Here is a 19,848-nt window from a genome sequence, read left to right on the forward strand (position 1 = left end):
GTATACAGTAATTTATTTCGGAAGGGGCCCGACTTCAATATTAGGATAAATCATAATAAAATTTTAAAAGATAATCCCAAAAATTAGGCTGAATTTACAGAAAAGTTGGGATTTCAGAGGGGGTCCGGACCCCCTGTACCCACCCCTAAATGCGTCCTTGTTTGTCAGTAACGTTTCCTCATTTTGAAACCCTCAAAAACTTCGGATATATAAAGGGAAAAGAGTTATTTTCGATAAAATATCACTTCAAGGAGACGCGACAATTTTATTGCACATGGTGGTATCCAACGTTTACAAAGGGAAGAATTCCTTCCCTTTTATTCTTTTGCTATTGTGCTCTATCGAAAGGTTAGGTTTGTAAAATATTACTCTTACAAACAAGCGTGATTCGCAGATAGGAATACTGAACAGAACTCCACAGAAATGCATGCTGAACTTACGTTTATAGCTACTCTTTGGTGATTTGGCCTCAAGGTCAATCGAGTGGTAATTCAGTTCCGTCTCTGTTCTTGAGCCATGTTCGTATTACTTCGAACAGTTTTGCTAATGAAAAGAATGCCTCATAATATAACAGACTTCTTTCGCGTAAGAAATCGAAACTCAGTTGGTCACAGCAACTTTTGTTACCTAACCATAACGGCCTAGGGTCGTCTTCAGTAGAATAAAAAATGTTACGTGATATTCCATTCACGAAGGAGGAAAGGTTACTTTAAATATATTTCTTATTTATTTTGTCTACTCGTCAGAAATTATATACTTTCTGTTGGGACGGTGCTGAAAAGAGAGGGGGGAAATAAAACTTCGTGCCCCCTCATACATTTTAAATTTTGTTACATGGTTGCTCAAATTATTACTAAAGAAAGCACTTTAAACCAAGATATCTAAAGTTACATTATGTAAGGGTGGCATATTCAGGAATAATAATAATAATAATAATAATAATAATAATAATAATAATAATAATAAATGTCTTTGGAGAGCCGAAATTATGTGACACGAATCATTACATGTAGAGCTTTAAGATGAGTGGTCATAGGAGAGGAAAAAACCGGGTTTTTCTCTGTCTGACCAACGTAAAGATTATGTGCTGAAGTTAAGAAGCATAATAATTCTACAATAGGTTGCATTTACGTAGAATATCAGTTACTTCAGTTCTCCTCCTTCGGGCTACTTACCTCATGTGTTGAATTCAAAACAATTTCAATTTAAGACAAATACATGTAAAACTTTTCCGTAATTAAATATATATATGGGAAATTAAACATTTAATAGAGAAATCTGTTATCAAAGTGTCCAAAAAAGTAGATAGAAGACTATCAAGCGAGAAACATTGTGAAACTTTATAAAATTCTCCAAATTAGAATTAACATTTACTGGAAAACATTCGTTATGCACCAGTGAGCATGTAGTAAGTAGTGAGCACAGGGGAAATTATTACGAAACTGTTTGCAAACAAAAATTAGATACACTAATGCAAGTGCGAGAACGGCATTTTTTCTTTTTTGGTATCGTCATGAGTTTTACACATATGTTATAATTTGATTTTTTCCCACGTAAAAAATAAATAAAATAACCACAGTAATAAAAATTACAACGGTACTTCCATGGGGGTCGAACCCAATACCTTCGGCATACAGACTAGTTGCTTTAACTAACTGAGCTACTTGTTTTCTTACGTGAACTGAACCTGTTCTACGGTAAAGACGATTTTTCATTACGATTGTGCTAAGAATTCGTCTTTTTCCATAGGTAATTTCCACTATTTGCTCTATCTATACGTTAATACTTAGCATAGATTCATATATTTGGAGTTCGCTGATAATGCTTGTAATAAGACACATTAGAAATGTTTCGTTAAAAGTTTCATTTGTAGATCTAATCCACGTCTCTCTCAATGACATAGATGTCGCTGCTTCGTGTTGAACTGCAGAATTCCCTCGCGTTCTTGAAAATTTCCCACTTTAGCAGAGTTGGTAATTCTCGAGATTTCTGTCGATTTAATGTTTTTTGCTTCTAATTTATTTATTTTAAGCTAATATCTAACACAAATATTAAAAACGGGTTTGTTATTAACCTGTCCTGCTGGGGAAATCTTCCGAAATTTCGAACATATAAAGAAAACAGAGATATTTTCAAAAAATTTCAAAATAAAGAGACGCGTCATTTATTTTGCTCATGGTAGTACAACGAGCATAATCAGGACCTTCCAGAGCCCGGTCTACAGATCCTTCAGCTACAACTCTTGACTGGGTTCACCATTCTCTCATATCAAGTGCTCAAAATCGCTTGTAAAGTACCCTTTGATTTTCAAACAAAGTATGCAACTCTCCAAGCAAATTGATTACTTCCAGATACTTTTTCAATCCTTCTTTCCACATAATCTGGCAAATTTTAGAGAATACTACCTGGTCGCTGTGTACAAAAATATGATCAATGTGGAGATGTTTTGCCAAACGTTTAATATAATCAATATACCATTTACAAACTGAATAGTAAGGTTTATGCTTAGTAACTGGATGGTATTCCAAAGATGTTTTGGTAACATGTTTGCTTGTCATTCCTCCATAACAAAAATAACATTTACAGGAAAAAGTATAATTAATGTTCGCGTGTTGTCCTCATCTACTCATATCGCTATTAAATAGTCTCAAAATATTTTTGAAGAAATTGCTGTAATCATTCTGTACTCAGAAGAAGTTTGCGAAAAAACAAAATACACGAATTTCCCCGGAGCATTACAAAGTTATTAAAAATCTAAGTCATATAAATGAATCAAGTCGGATAATAAGGTGTGTAAAAATAGTTCATAAAGCCATTTATTTCTGTAATTACACTCAATTCTTAAGTTTTCGTCATTTTAAATTCAAAATGGCGGATACTTGAATGGTTTAGAGTGCATTAATAAACAGATATGTGTTTATCTGTGAAACCTCCTTTAATTTGACAATGATATTGTCCATTTTCATAATACTTTCTGCGTTTTGTTGAATTTTAAAAGTTCGCCATCTTTGATTCAAAATGGCGGCCGCATAGGAGGTTTTGGAGAACTCTAATGCACATATTTATGTTTTCCAATAAAAACCCTTTAATTTCATACTCATATCGACTACCTTTGAGCATTTAGAAATTTTTCATTTTTTTAACGTTCGCCATTTTGAATTCAAGATGGCGGACACTCTCCTCCTATTTTTCGAGTGGTAACATTGATTTTTGGATTATACTGATTAAAATGCGCCAGAAAAGCAAAACGGTGCAAATTAGATCGTAATAGCCAAAAACTTTCATTTCTGGACCTGTCTAAACTGATAATTTAGTGCAAAAAATGTGCGTTCATTTTCACGTAGAATAAAAAAAAATGCCTCAACACTTTCAAAGATATCGTACCTTCAAAGATTCGTTCTTTGTAGGCAGCTTGCCTGCCGGCAGTTTACCCAGTCAACACAACAGGACCGTATCCACGGGGCCTAAGGGGGCCGCCCCCTAAATTTTTACTGACTCCCTAAAATTTTAATGGAAGGCTTGCAAATGAACTATAATACGCTAATGAACAACAATATGGTTGGATCGCCCCCCCCCCAACTTCTACCGGACCTCCCTACGTTTTGGCTTTGGCTACGGGCCTGCAACACAGAATTTTTTGGATCAAAAGATCCAATATATTTCAATAAAAAAAAAAATTCTTGATGGCCTCATAACTGTAGCAAAACTCAAACTATGACTTAACTCAGTATGATGTGTTTATTCTGTAGAAAATACGAAAACTCGATTTAGGGGTCGTTCAAAAATTTTGTGGCCCCTGATCCAAAAGCTAATTATTGGCCAAGATCCTCCTGTCATTCCTAAAATTCTTGGTCAAGATCGCAATCTATTGATCCATTTTTTTTATCATTCCTAAAATTCTTGTTTTTTTATGTGAAAATGGACCCTCATTTTTTGAACTAAATTTTTATATATGTTTTATTCCTATGTGTTGACTGGGCGGGCTGCCCTACAAAGGGCGATTATCTGATGTTCGATATCTCCGAAAAATATTGTTGTATTTTTTTTATTTGTGTGAAAATAAACGCACATTTTTTTTACACTAAAATCTCAGTAGATTTGAGTTATTTATCTGTAAGCTGGCCATGTGAGCGGGCTGTATATAGCGTTTTCCTGACCCTACCCAGCTTTAGGTGTGATTTGTTTGGAATTACCGGTATTTAGCGTACACTTTTTGTTTCATGTGGAAACGAACAGAAATTTTTTTGCAAAAAATTCTTAGTATTTTGATTTTTTAATCTTTATATTGAATAAATGGACGGACTGAATAGTGTTTTTCTAGCCCCAAACAATTTTAAATTTGAAATGAAATGTAATGAGATATATCAGTTTTACGTCTCACAGTTATGTCGGCTAGGCCAAAGGAGACGGTGATGATGAGAAGATTGACTTGCAGATATCTAATTATGAAGAACGCATTTTTTTTCTTTCTTTGTTAGTTTTATGTGGAAATGGACACATTTTTTTTGCACTGTACGTTACTGGGTAAGGCCAGGAAGAGGGAGATGAGTTGGATGGAAAATGTTCGGTAAAGTGGCCAATTACAAGGTTGGAACATTTTGGCAGTTGGCTACAATACCGATTTCACATTGTTGGGCCTACTGTCTGTGCTGCTAAGGTCTAAAGTATGGATGGCCAATTCCGTTATTTTTACTTTCCGGAATCCGGAAAGTAAAATCTGAAAAATTCCTGAATTTGGAAAAATTCCGGATTTCGAAAAAATCTGGAATTCGGAAAATTTTTGATGTCGGAAAAATTCTGGAATTTTTCGGAATTCCGGAATTTTTACGAAATCCGGAAAGTGAAATTTCCGGAATCCGGATTCCGGAAAATTTTGGACATCCCTAGTTTAAAGGTAGTATTTTTCTTATGATGATGCAGTATTCAAAATATATATATCTAAAATATCCATTTTATGTAATATATTACAATATTCTGAATCTGATTCAGGTGGATTTGATCCCCGATCAAAGGACAAAAAACAAAATGCTATAACTGTAGGCAACATGTGGAGATATGATTCTGTAGTCGGGAGCTGGAATATATTAGCACCTATGATCAAAGCAAGGGGAAAATTCGGCATCGCTGTTGACAAGAATAACATATACGTATTCGGAGGAATTGACAAGAATGAAACGTAAGCATATTTTTCTGTATATTTAGTTCACATTTTATATTGTATAACTGTTTAGTTTTATAACTGTATATTTTAAAGAAAAATGCAAACTTTTCAATGGAAATGTAGAACATATTATTTCTTTGCTTTCTTTATTTACTTCTCAAGAGAAGGCAGTAAGACTATTTATCACCTAGGTTACAATCCCTTTAAAGTACAGTTATATCTGATTACTAGAGCCCGGATTTTTCATGCACAAACCAACCCCGAGGTATGCATGAAAATATGCACGAAAAATAAAAAGTATGCACTCAAATGTGCATTAAAAACTTAACATATGAACTATAAACTCAATTTTTTTGTGAATATATCTACTGGTATTAGTTGTTGAGTAATAGAAAATAAAAACTGTTTGAAGATATTTCATATTACTTTTCGATTCTATTTATAATATTATTAAAATAAAAGTTTAGCTTTGAATACTTGCGTTTTCAATTTTGGAAATAAAATTGCATTTGTGTTACCTTGGTTAAATGAATCTGTATTTACTTGTGTTATAAAATTTGAATTTCTAATATATAGCTTTTGACTAGATATATAGCTATTTGGAGTTTGGCCAATTTATAACTTGTTTGACTTAATCGTTCCGGAATTAAGTTCCAAGCTGTATTGTTGGTTTAGCGACTCTTGGTGCTTTATTGTAATGAACGTTTATTTGCTCAAGAAGGATGTTGAACTACAGCAGGCTCTAGGAACGTTACAAACTCAAAATGAACTCAACTCTTTTTTTTTTTTTTAGTGTTAGTGATTTTGCAACTACCCCTTTCTGTTCGAAACAACATTGATCTATCAAAGGGTAAAAGACTATAATGTTATTTCGAAAGACAAAGGACGTCCTTCTATGAATATTATGGGAAATACAGTAATTATTTGCATTATACTGACGAGTTAGATGGTAACATAAAGGGAATTCGTTTTTGTCTAATGGGTAAAGAAAGGAGTTCATATTAGCTTCTTCTGTTTGGCTGTGATTCAGCAACTGACCAAGGGCTCTCTTCATCTTACGGAGAACAGAGCACCTACCTTTGTCCGAGCAGTGACAAGATGAACGTCGAACAACCACACCTAGGCTACATTGTCTCTCGTCCTTTTACTTGAGTGATAGCTTTTCGTAAATTGGCATGGGTGCTGGATGACATACCTTTCTATGCTCCGGAATTTTGGCTTAAATTGTATGTAAAGTGTTAATTGCAGTGATGTGTAGTGATTACAAGTGACTATGAATATACAGTGGTGTTGTTGGTTAATATATCAGTAAGTATATGGTACGACAGTATATAACATAATTACAAGTCACTTTGATTCTTTGTTTACCTTGCTGAACAGAGTAGCCATATCAGTAAGCCTTGATTACCGGAGTCGTTCAGTGATTCGAGACATCGATTGTTGTCTGTTCGGAATGTACAAAACCAGTACCGAGGCAGGACATATCAGATAAATTACAATGCATGGACTGTCATAATTGGATGCATTCTCGGTGTTGTGTGAAATTGAACGAAACAGATGTTGAGTTCATTAACTCTCAAAACGAACATTGGCGTTGTCCAAATTGTTTAAAGAAAAGGCAAAGTAGTACGCAGGAGTCAGAAATATCACATGAGTCTGTCCTCTCTATTGCGGATGTTTATAAATTGCTGCTCGACATGAAAGAAGAAATTAATAATATAAGAAAGTCTTCTCGTGAAATGGAGCGCGATTTAGGTAAATCCCTAGATTCCTGTCACGAAAAGCTGGACAGTAAGCAAACTTTGCTTACTAATCAACAATAATTAATTGAAAAACAGCAAGTGTTGATAGAAAGTTTGACAAGTGAGAATAAATTATTGAAAAAACAAATCCTGGAATTAAAAACCAAGTGTGTTGACATGGAACAATACTCTCGGTGTAATACATTAAAAATATATGGAATGCCTGAATTCCCCCAAGAAAATATCCCTGAAATTGTAATTAGCATTGGAAAGGCTTTAAATGTTCAAATTGATGAAACCATGATCGATGCTTGTCATCGGTTAAGGAAATTAAATAATCGACCTACTACTGTCATTATAGTTAAGTTTGTCCGAAGGCATCATAAGGAGTTATTTCTTTCAAGAAGGAAAGTAAAAACAAACTTGTCTACAATTGATATAGGTATGAATAACGACAATCCAATTTATATTAATCAATCCTTGGCCCCAAGCAGGAAAATATTGTTTGCTAAAGCAAAGCAGCTGCAACGTGACAAAAACTATAAACATCTGTGGGTAGATTATAGTGGAAAAGTTAAAATCAGGAAAGGTGACCAAAGTTCCATTTATGTAATCTCTTCAGAGGAGAACTAAGACAAACTACAAGGTTAGATCTTTCGTACTTTGGTCATTAGATCTTTATTAATTTCATTATAATTGTACTCTTACATGTATATAATGGCTTTATTATCCTATTGATATCAATTGGTTTATATTTATAATTACTAGTATAGGAGATGTACAAAAACAAGCTGACATTGCACTATCAAAATGTTCGGGGTCTCAGGACTAAAACTCACCTCTTTCTGCAAAATATATTAAGTAGTAACTATGATGTTATAGTCTTCACAGAAACATTTTTGAATACTGATGTTAAGACTGTTGAATTATTTGATGACAGGTATAATGTTTTTAGGAATGATAGGGACCTTGCATTATCAGGTAAATTTGAAGGTGGTGGTGTACTTGTGCGGTTACGAAGTTATATAAATCTGTTCATAAGGTAACATATAGTGCACATAATTGTGAATCGCTTACAATATGTATTCGTGATGAAACTCAAAATCTGTTTATAAATGTTGTTTATATAACGCCATCTTCCCCAATAAGTGTATATCAAGATTATTTTAATCATTTAGAACAAAACAACAGTTTAGTTACTTCCGACATCTTTATAGCTGGAGACTTTAATATCAAAGAAATTTGTAATTCAAACCATGATCTCCTAATAGGATGGAGAACATGTCAAAGACTCCAACAATTTATTTCATATTTTAACATGACTTCATATAATAGCATACAACCTAAGAACCTTAGATTTGGTTCTAGAGAATATTATACTAGAACTAGAGCAACATGAGTCTCCCTTAGTGCCTGAATATGTTAATCATCCTAGTTTATCGATTTCAGTACCATCAGTCAAAAATGCCGTTAAGCAAGATAACAGAAAATATAATTATAGGAAAGCTGATTTTTACAAATTATACTGTACACTGCGTGATTACGACTGGAAAGACGTATATGATTTTGAAAGTGTGGATTTAGCTTTGAACTTTCTATATGATTCATTATACAAATGTTTTGATAATTGTATATCAATATGTACGAAAGGTAGGAAGTCTACGTATCCGGTATGGTTTACCAGAGAAATAATTCAAACTATTAAATTTAAAAAAAAATGTGCCAAAAAGCGTAAATTCTCTAGATACTACAATGAAATGTTCAGGAACTTAAGGTCGGAATTAAAATAGCTCATACATAGAGCTTATGATGAATACGTAGAACAACTTCAAATGAATGTTAATAATAATATTAAAGGTTTTTGGTCATTTGTAAATACCAAACAGCAACACAACATAAGAAATCAGGTGTACTTTGAATAATTAGAACTTTTCCCAGAGCAATATTTCAAATGGTTTTGCAAAATATTTTTCTTCGGTTTATAGTCAAACGAATTTCAGTTATAAAATCAATGTTGTTCTTGCAGATTTTCCAAATATACATCATAAACTTGATATTTTACATTTTAACTATGTTACCTCAGAAGAGGTTAGCAGTACTATTCAGCATCTCAAACCCAAATAATGTTGTGGCCCAGATGGAATTCCTTCTTATATTATTAAAGCATGTGAAGAGGTCTTATCTGAACAAATTAAATTTATTATTAATATGTCCTTGAAAACTAACATCTTTCACCAAAAATGGAAAGAAACAAAAATAACTCCTATATTGAAATCAGGTAATTCAAATGTTATTGCAAATTATAGATCTATCTAAATTATTAATTCAATGTGTAAAATGTATGAATATATATACTTTCTATACTATATGAAAAGTTTAATCATGTAAAAATTTGCATTTCGTCAAATCAACATGTTTTTTTCCTAACAGATCGACTGTAATTAACTTGTTGGAATTTTCACGGGCGATTTACAATTATTTTGACAGAAAGAAACAAATAGATGCAATATATTTGGACTTTGCTAAAGCTTTTGACAAAATAGATCATGAAATATTAATTAAGAAACTTATAAAATTTGGATTGTCTAAAAATTTAATTATGTTATTTCTATCTTATCTACGCAATAGAAATCAATATGTAGATTTTCAGCAAGAAATATCTTATCAGTTTGTAGTTTCATCTGGTGTTCCGCAAGGTTCCAACCTTGGTCCTCTATTGTTTGTAATTTTAATCCATGATTTGCCTGAAGTGGTAGAAAATTCTAATTGTTTGCTCTTTGTCGACGACTTAAAGATTTATAAATCAATTACAGTTGAAGAAGACAGTAAATATTTACAACAAGACTTGAATAAAATCATGGATTGGTGTGATTCAAATAAACTACAACTAAATATAAATAAGTGTAAAAGTGTAACCTTTAACCGGACAAACAAATTAATGTTCAAATAGAGACTGTTACATCGATTAGAGATCTTGGTGTAATTTTTGATTGTAAATTAATATTTGGAAATCATTTAATTAGTGTTATAAACTCAGCAAATAGAGCCTTAGGTTTTGTTATCAGAAACACAAAACTTTTTTCGCAACCATCAGTAATTATTAAGTTATATGAAAAACTCGTTAGGAACAAACTAAAGTATGCATAGATAATTTGGTCCCCACTTTAAGAGACATAAAATCAATTGAGATAATTCAAAATAAATTTTTGAGGTAATTATATTATAAAACATTTAAATCTGGCTTAACAACCTATCTGTCAGTGTCGCTTTTACGCTCGCTATTCAACCTAAGTAGTTTAAAGGATAGAAGAACTGTACATTCTCCTATTATTTTAAGAAATATATTGACAAATAGAATTAATAGTTCAACACTGTTGCAACAAATCCCTTTCTATGTAAGACGATATCGCTCCAGAAATCAAAATATCTTTTATATACCTATGTCTAAAATTTTAACTCATGCACACTCACCTATTATACGAATGCTGAGAATCTAACAAATTAATTGATAGGATAGACCTGTTTTCAATTAGGAAAGTTAAATTTGTTAAATTTCTGTATGAAATACTGAATAATAATACATGTATGATTTATCATTGTTTGAAAACCTACCGATATATGAGTATATTATTTTTCCTATGGCTGGATTGTACATTCCTTCCTTTTTCTTTCTTATAAGTTTTTCTTTTCCTTTTTCATATAATACTGTTTTTTTTCTTTGCAAGGTTCATGTTACCTTCAATTATGTATGTCAAGTAGGTATGTTCTGGGTGTATGCCTGTGTACTTTCATATAAATAAATAAATAAATTGAATATAATATTTCAATGGACTCAAAAGAACTACTATTGAATACGTAAGAATAAATATTTTTGATATCCCAGCAATCTTATATATAAAAGAGAACGCACAAATCTTTTGTTCCCTCATCACGCTAATACGGCTGAACCAATTTCTTTCATTTTTGGGGGGTTATTAGGATTTGGACCCTAGATGGTTTTTATCATATCACTTTAATTTTCAATTACCAGTGTCTTGAGATAATTGACCATTCAAGTGTCCATAACGTACAAATCCTTTGTTAGTTCATCATAGGTAAAAATAAACGTATTTATATGCAACCCGCATGACCGTGTCACTCGGCGGGTTAACATAAATGACAGGCGATATAATGTTAACATTTACTGCAATCTTCTATGGTTTTTATCATATCACTTGAAAGCGAAAAAGTAAAAATTATCTAAGTAACAAAGTTTATTGCGTTCCGGGGTGACCGCAGCGAAGCGGGGTGAACGCTGCTAGTCTATCATATTTTAGAATTTCTTACATGATTATGAACGCTGAGTGGGGCACGAAAGAGGTGAGATGCACGATAACTTTCTTATGAACGTTTTCACGAGTCTGAAGAAATGCATGAACTGAACCTTATTTGAACAGGAAAATGATTTATTACGACTAGTGGATAGTAATTTGAGTCATTGTATGTAAAAATATATCCTAATTACTATTTACATTATGCATACATACATTGCTATTTACATTATACATCGATGGCAGACCGCCTCCTATTTCAACGGCTAGGCCGCCAACACAGGCGGTGTCAAGGCAGGATGTAGATGTTGCCCGCTTATGCCATTTTGTAGATCTTTCCCGCTGGCGGCCCGCCAGCGACGATAGCAGCTGTTCCGTTAAAGTGCTCACGATACAGTTTTGCAGCTATTTCGCGTGGCGGCCCGCCAGCGACGATTCAGCTTGGCCTCTAAAGAGCCTGATTGGAGAAATTGTCGTCTGGTCACACTACCTGCATGAGTGGTTCGCGTTCTAAATGTATTACATGGTGATGCAATGTGGGACTGCTTCAAACATTTACAAATAGAGTTTACACGTACAAGTGGGAGAAGACGTTTTGTGAATGATAAAAATATGCATACATTTTACCGTAGTGCTTTTCCAAGTGAACAATAGTCTGGCAACTGCACCAAGTTGCTGCTTAAGCGAAAATGACAAGAACATGATGTGTATGTGGCTCCTGGTGGGGAAGACAACGAATAAAGTAAATGTTATATTGTGCCCTTTTACTGGTTTCTTCCCAATGACTATAGTTAGCGTAACACATATGTTGCTGTGAGTTAAGGAGCCTCATAAACCAAATTAAAGTACCGCTAACTTTATCATTTTTCTGTAATCAAAGTGAAAAACTAATCTAAAAATTGCTTTATAGGGACAGTAGGGTGCAGGAGATAGTTATCACGAGTCGGCTAACTGCTTTCGTTAAGCAAAATTCGTGGAATTCGCATTAACAAAAGCAGTTAGCCGGATCGCCATAACTGTATCATGCACACTACTGTTCCTACAAAACAATTTTTCGATTATTTTTTCAGTTTGATTACAGTAAAACAGTAATATTTAGCGTTACTTTAATTTGGTTCCTTCGAAACCTGGTCCTTGAGACCCAGGTATTTATTCATCCGGTAGCCTGCGTATCAATTTGTGGTCGTAAAAACCGCAAATCGCCGACCAACCCACGTGCGACATTTTGGCGGCAGTAGACACGTTACTGCTAAGTGGGCAGCCGGCGGAAAAAGTGTAAAGTCGCTGTAGATACTAGCTCGAGGCCCACTGCTTAGTCGCTGGCGGCCCGCTCTCGGCTCCCCAGCGTATTGTCAATGGGGCTAGAAGTCAGTTAAAAATTGATATTAGGACTCTCAGGGTATGAATTTACTATTCCATGATTTAGCTATTGCGGTCGACTTGGAGCTCTTGTCATGTTTTAAAACGAACACGACAATACACACCTTGTTCCGGTAATTTCCTTAGAGCCTGATTTACCACACCTATTGAAAACTTTTAAAGGGAATTCGGGTAATGACCGAACAAAATGCTAATAATGGTTAGGATTGCATAATCTGCAGGGGAGTTCCTACATTAGCACGAAATTAAATATAATGGTAAGTATAACATGGAACCGTTTCAGAGACTGAAGAAATGTGATGGTGAAGAGTTTGACAACCCTAAGGATGCATTAAGATATCAAATTCTAATGATTTACAAGGTTCTTTCAAATCAAATGATGAAATAAAATTTCTATAGATCATGATTTGCAATGGAAATTAGTACTTTTCGAACAAATTAAGATTTAATGTTGTAACTAAAATCAGTTAATTTTTTCCAAAACCAATTAAGAATATACAAAAATTACGAAAAACACCATATTTTACTCTAAATGTCTTCTAAAGATCATAATTCTACTAACAAGCAAGAAGTAAACTTTAACTCACGACATTACAGTTCAATCAGAATACCTATGTGTCTCGAGTAGGAAAAAATCTTAACATCAGACACATGAACTACTCTATAAGAATCCTGAGTATCGTCGAAATCAGAGATCAAAACAGTATTAGGAGTTAAAATCTTATAACAAATGGTCCTTCCCATTTAAATCTTAATTATTTCGCAAGTTTTCTGACATTGAAGATTTGATGTGGGATTTTATTAAAATTTAATCATTGACTGATATCTTCACTGGACCTATAGTTTTTGACAAAAGGGTTTTCCTCCTTAACCAAACCGTTTCCATATTCAACTTAGCATTACGCCACATATCAGTATTTTTATATTTCGATCATTCTTGTTCGCAAATCTTCTATCGATGCTCTAACGTGGTATTTATTGGACGTCTATAACATAATTCGAAAGGGATATATTTGAGACCAGAATACTCACATATATTTCAAGTAGACTGCAAATCTGGCACAAAATTTCACCATACTTGAAGCTTTTCAGCGCAATATGCTCTTAAAGAGTATTTTAAAGTTTTAATAAGTCTTTCAGAAATATTGGCTTGAGCATTGTAAAAACTAATATTAATATGTTCAATTCCTAATCAGAATAAAGATGTTAGAAAATAGGATCAAACAAATACCGATGCGTTATCAGTAGACACGGATTCTGGAACTCCGAGCCGATTGAAAACATCAAAAAGACAGTTACAAATAATTGGTGAGTTTAATTTCTTTTTAAGGAAAATGAATCTAAGATCATACCAATTAAAATAAACTTATAGGAATTAGAGACTGGCAACGGACCAATAAGTCCAGCATTAGATGTTGTTCTACTCTGGTTGCGAAGGTAGAAATTAATGGATTTATCGTTTTATTATTTTCTTTTACCAGTTGACAAGTTTGACACCTAAAATATCCTTTTACATTATTTACTACAGCATCCCATGTATATCTTCGTATTATCTTTTTTAACGTGCGAAAAGTCCCAGTATGGCCTTCCGTTAGTTGATGATCATGAAATAATTCAACAATCAACTTTAGTAAATTATCCGGAATTACAATCTTATAAGGAAATTTCAAGGCTTTACTCTTTTTCCTAAGAATACCATTGATAGTAATATAATTACGAATATTTTCTCCGTATTCCAGCCTTTCCATAATATTCAATATAGGATCTTCTCGTTGTAATTTCTGCAAAGGTTCTTTAATTATAGGCAAATTCCAAGAATTCGCTATCTTCAGGTTTTTGTTCATATTAGCGATGCCCGCTGGTCCATCAACTTGTACAAATTCAAAACGATGAGGCATTCTTGTCAAAAGCTCTGCTGCTACGTTATCATAGGACCTAATGTGCTTAATAGTAAAGGAAAACTGGCATAATGTATCTACCAAAGGTCCATATTTTAACTATCGTTCAGAATTTCCTAAAATTCAAGTCAAGATATTATTTCCGTAAAAAACACGAAATCATTCACGAGATAATGTCTGAACCGATAAATAGTTTTTACGAGGCATACGAACTTCATTTTACAAATACTCCTGTCTATTTGGTTATTATTTTTTTACTGAGAAATGAGACAAATACACGATTATTCTCGTCCATTTGCGAGATAAAGTCTCCATAGGCCTTCCCTCGTCCATCGGCATGTAAAATTTTTCGATAAATCAGGAATTTTTAGGAACTCATTATCGATCACTGATTGCTTCATTTGATCCATCTCTGATGCTGCCGAATCACTATCGGTAAAATGCTGGATCGCTGCAACACAGTCGCCAAGCTTTTGTTCTTCAACACATAGTTCTTCAGACTTACTCCTCCATGCAGAATTCAAATATTCATAATGTCTTACAACATGATGCTTCCTTTTATTATTTTTCTTCTTCCTCCTTTTCTCTGTAATTGATTTTCGACAGAACTCCCTTTTAAATTGTTGAAATCTGCAACACCTTTATGTTTCTTCCCGAAGAACAGGAATAGAATTTTTTCTTCATACCCTTATAACCATCATTCATTTCGGAGGAAAATTCTTCCGAAGATATCTCTTGATTTTTCTTTAAAGGAACTCGATTTAAACACAAGTTTTGCAAGGTCTCTAAATTCTGAACCATTTTACGGAAATGAATTGCTTTGCTTTCAATCGCCTCCGTGGCCAAGTCGAAATAGCACGCGGCTAGTGTTTTGATTTCACTAACTCCTTATTTAATTCCATCCGCTGATTATGCTGATTTATTTAAAAGATATTTTGAATATCATTAATTTGATCCGACGTCGGTACTTCCAATAATTGTAGTTCAATCACGGATAGTTGAATTTCACATTTAATTCCAATATCAGATAAACCGTTGTTCTGTTTCAGTGGTTGTACTATTTCCAAAATCCCGTAATCACTCAACTTGCCTCCAGTCCCCTTATTTAAATCCATTACTCCATAATGAAGTATCTCGGAAAAACAACTCTGTAGATTTATGATGTTCACCATCACTCTGATACAATTTTCTGATATTATGGCCTGTACGATCAACTGATCTAAATCCAGGTAGAGACTTCCGCTTAGATAGATTTAAATATGAAGTATCTCCACTGAAATATAAAATCATAGAATTACAGTTGTTACGCAAATGTAGTCTTCCTCAAGCCTAGTCCACGGCTGAAAAGGTGCTCTCTTCAAAAAGGAGTGTCGAGAAAACAATCGCAAGTAAATTATTAATTACAAGAATACTTTGTTTTTCAAATCACCCTGAAAGATTAATATTAAATTCTATTTCTTTACAAATGGTGCACGGATAGAAATCTAATTTGTTTCCTCGAGATGATGCACCAACCCACAAATTTCTATTAACGACAAAATAATTTAATTAGCGCGAATTAAATGATTAGTTATCAAAACATTCACAAATGTTGCTACTGTGTCGTTTAATTCCTAAGGAATAACAAAATATCGAGCCTTATTTCTCTCATGCGCATTGAACTTCATTGATGCTTCACGCACATTACATTGATTTCTATCAAAAGCTGATGGTTTAAGTACAACATTTTTAAAATAATCAATACCTAACAAGAGAGCATTCTTACCTTGTTTATTTACCAAAACAATTGAGCTATTGAATGAATTTTCTTTAATCCCCAACCCATTATTATATTTGCTTGGTCTCCAAAAATTTTCGAGAATTCAGAAGAAATTCTCCGAAGTTCTTCTAAGTTTCGCGGAACAATTAGATCAAATATTTTAGTTAGTACTGCAGGGTTTATCCCATCAACTATAATACATATTAGTTGAACTTCATTATCATTACAATCCAAAAATTAAAGATGTATAATAAATATCATTAATATAATGGTCTACTGTTTCATTTAACTTTTGCTTTCGAAAAACTTTCAGAAATTAAAATATGTTTGGCGCGTTAGTGACGAATTTCTCAAAAATCTGGTTTTTAAATAAAGCCAAAGGGTATTCAAATAAATTCCGCGCTAAATTTCTTATAAAAATTCCCCTTCACTTTTTGACAACAATTAATTATTGACAGAATTCTAGTGTTTCTAGAGACTAATAGACAGTAATTTTCTAGAGACTAGAGTAAGGGAAACTAGTATTTTCTGTAATTTGCTCTAAATTTACCAACAAATCAAAAATAATGGAACTATTATTTCCATCCATTCTTTTGAAATTCTTAAATTTGTCGTCTAGCAGTTCAGACATCTTTTGAAATATAAATTAGTCACAATCATTTCCAGAAAACAGATGTGGAACCACCTTTGAGTTAAATTCACCTGTGTGCTTCTTCCTTTTTGAACAACCCTCACGAGATTCTTGATTCAGATTATTAATCTGAATATAATTTCCCCTGCTGAATAAATTAAAAGACGTAGAATTTTTACTGCTGAAACCTTCCTATAATATTGATCATGCCGCTGATACTTAACGAGACCCCTACTCTGACCTACAGGTTGAGAACCTTCAGAAGGAAAATAAATTCTACCTGACGATTAGGTAAAACACCAATATTAGAACAGTTCTTACTTAAAGGATTTAAATCACTATCACATCGTAAATGTAGATGGCTAACCAAATTCTCACTTGAAGATGGTAAACTAATGTCTTGAAATCACCCCTAAAAATCTTCTAGAATCAAGCCTAATTCTTTCTTATGACCTATTAGATGCTGAAGGAGGTTGAGCTAAGTTATTTCTAATAGGGTCCTCTAGACTCGAACCATTAGAATAATTAAACAAATAATTTTGACATCGGTCTCCTTCTGACCTATTATGACTAGGACTATTTCCATTAAATTCTCTATTATCTCTTGAATGAACATATGATAAAGATTCTCTATTAGGAGTAGTCAAGCTCATTGCAAATTCACCGAAGTCACTGACAACAAATCCTGTTTGATCTATCGTGTTCATGTGAAAACCTGAATCACCTACTGCTATATCAATACTAACATAATTCATTATCAGTCATATTTATAGCAGAAATTCCAAAAACTATGCAAAATACAACAATATATAAATTTAAATATAAACTATTCATAGACTACCACTGCTAAACAACTACAAAATAGAACAATGCTACAAGATACTATATAAATAATCCCAGGGCCTTTATTCAATCTCAGTAAGCCGCATGAAGTTTATCTGCTCGTTAGATTTTTTTTCAAAGCAAATTATGCAAATGATTGACCTTATTTCACTTTTTAAATGTATACAAACCCTAGTCTTCTGTTTATAGGTCAATATCAAGTACATAAATACACAAGAGAAGAAAGGGGTTGGAGTTACCGCAACGATATTTGTAACGTTCCTAGAGCCTGCAGTAGTTCGACATCCTTCTTGAGCAAATAAACGTTCATTACAATAAAGCATCAAGAGTCGCTAAACCAACAATACAGCTTGGAACTTAATTCCGGAAGGATTAAGTCAAACAAGTTATAAATTGGCCAAACTCCAAATAGCTATATATCTAGTCAAAAGCTATATATTAGAAATTCAAATTTTATAACACAAGTAAATACAGATTCATTTAACCAAGGTAACACAAATGCAATTTTATCTCCAAAATTGAAAACGCAAGTATTTAAAGCTTAACTTTTATTTTAATAATATTATAAATAGAATCGAAAAGTAATATGAAATATCTTCAAACAATTTTCTTTCTTATTACTCAACAGCTAATACCAATAGACATATTCCCAAAAAATTGAGCGGAATTTTACTGAGGTTGTGATAATACCACCTCGGACGAAGCTTCGGACGAATTAAACATATTAATATTGTTAGAAAATAATTTTTCTATTGTTTGTTTATGTGTGGATTCGTGTCTACTGTCGTTCTCAGATGTTCGCTTTCTCGGGACCAAGGTGCGTTTGAGTATATCACCAGTTTAACCAGCTACAAGTCTATGTGGCCATCACAGAAGAATAGCTCGCAACCGGGGATGCACTCACTCGCTCCATAGTCATGGGAGAAAGAATCGAACTCAGAAGACCTGCCCTACAAGTGTATTATCTAAATGAAGTTTGCGCAACGGAAAAAAATAAATAAACTCGAAAAATTTGGAAAAGTAAATAAAAAAAAATCTCAGGATTCGTGACATTCACTGATGGGTTCCCCGTAACGTTTCACTTATATCATTTTCCCTTCGATGATTCATTTATCAGATTGATAGGAAGACGCACTATTTTGATCTCGACTAAATCATGTTTTACTATAAAATTTCTACTCTACTATATCTCTGTTATATGGAATAAAACATAATTGTCAACCAGAAGCTTTACTTGTTTCACCGAAGCTCTATACAAACTGTTTACATTTAGTTTAGGGGCACAACAATACATCGCATTACACTTTAAAGAACTATTTTACCGTGCATGTCACAATTCGTGACCAGCCATTTTAAAATATTACATGCACACATACTCTCATAGCTTTCAATTTATTTTACATATTCCCAATATTTAATACTTTTATTAATAGTCACTTATTCTCGACTATATCAAGGAAAGTGCCTCTCATTGGCATTCATATCTTTCATTTTAAAAAAAAATGATCATAAATCTTATGTTTTAGCTGTTCACAGCAGCTACTATTACTAGGCACCCTTTTTCCATATTTATTCATTTCTTGCCTACACATTCTGTTACAAAAATACACATGAAATCACTAAATCCTTAACCTACACTAACCTAAGACACATTCACACTACACACTCACACCAACAAATTTGTTTTATAACGTAAAAACGCTTTGGTTGGCAGTCCAGGCCACATTTCTTTTAATGGGAATTTGTTACTTAAAAAAAATTTATATGAATGTTCGCACGGTGTAGAAAAACCAATTGCCCCTATCGGAAACTTGTGACAAAACGACCCATCGTGCTTCTTTTATCAAAGTACAGCTTCGGTTTATTTTCTCATACTTTACGGATACGTTAAGGTTAAAAAAAAACTTTAAAAAAAATAAAATATATTGAATATATGTTCTATACCGGAGAACGTCATTCCTATCCTATTTGTCTAGTTTGGTTCTAATGGACAGCCAAATGATGCATAGCCAAATAAAAAAAAAATCACAACAATAATAAAGAATACTGCATATAGCCTTACACAAGATTTAGGCTTTCTTTGAATAACAGGAATTTAGATGGTCACTCTAAATGAAAATTTTT

At 33.2% G+C, this 19,848-nt stretch overlaps 1 protein-coding gene across 1 annotated transcript in view; it reads left to right on the forward strand.

Annotated features, from left to right (window-relative positions):
• Positions 1 to 19,848, forward strand: part of LOC145680496 (uncharacterized) — an 84,335-nt gene that overhangs the window by 44,052 nt on the left and 20,435 nt on the right. The window contains exon 5 of the mRNA XM_081751079.1: positions 4,990 to 5,176. Within this exon, the coding sequence (XP_081607205.1) occupies positions 4,990 to 5,176 (187 nt within the window). The remainder of the gene's footprint in view (positions 1 to 4,989; positions 5,177 to 19,848) is intronic.

The sequence above is a fragment of the Thermobia domestica genome, chromosome 3 (genome assembly GCF_964235325.1).
Source record: "Thermobia domestica chromosome 3, izTheDome1.hap1.1, whole genome shotgun sequence".
Classification (NCBI taxonomy): Eukaryota; Metazoa; Arthropoda; class Insecta; order Zygentoma; family Lepismatidae; genus Thermobia; species Thermobia domestica.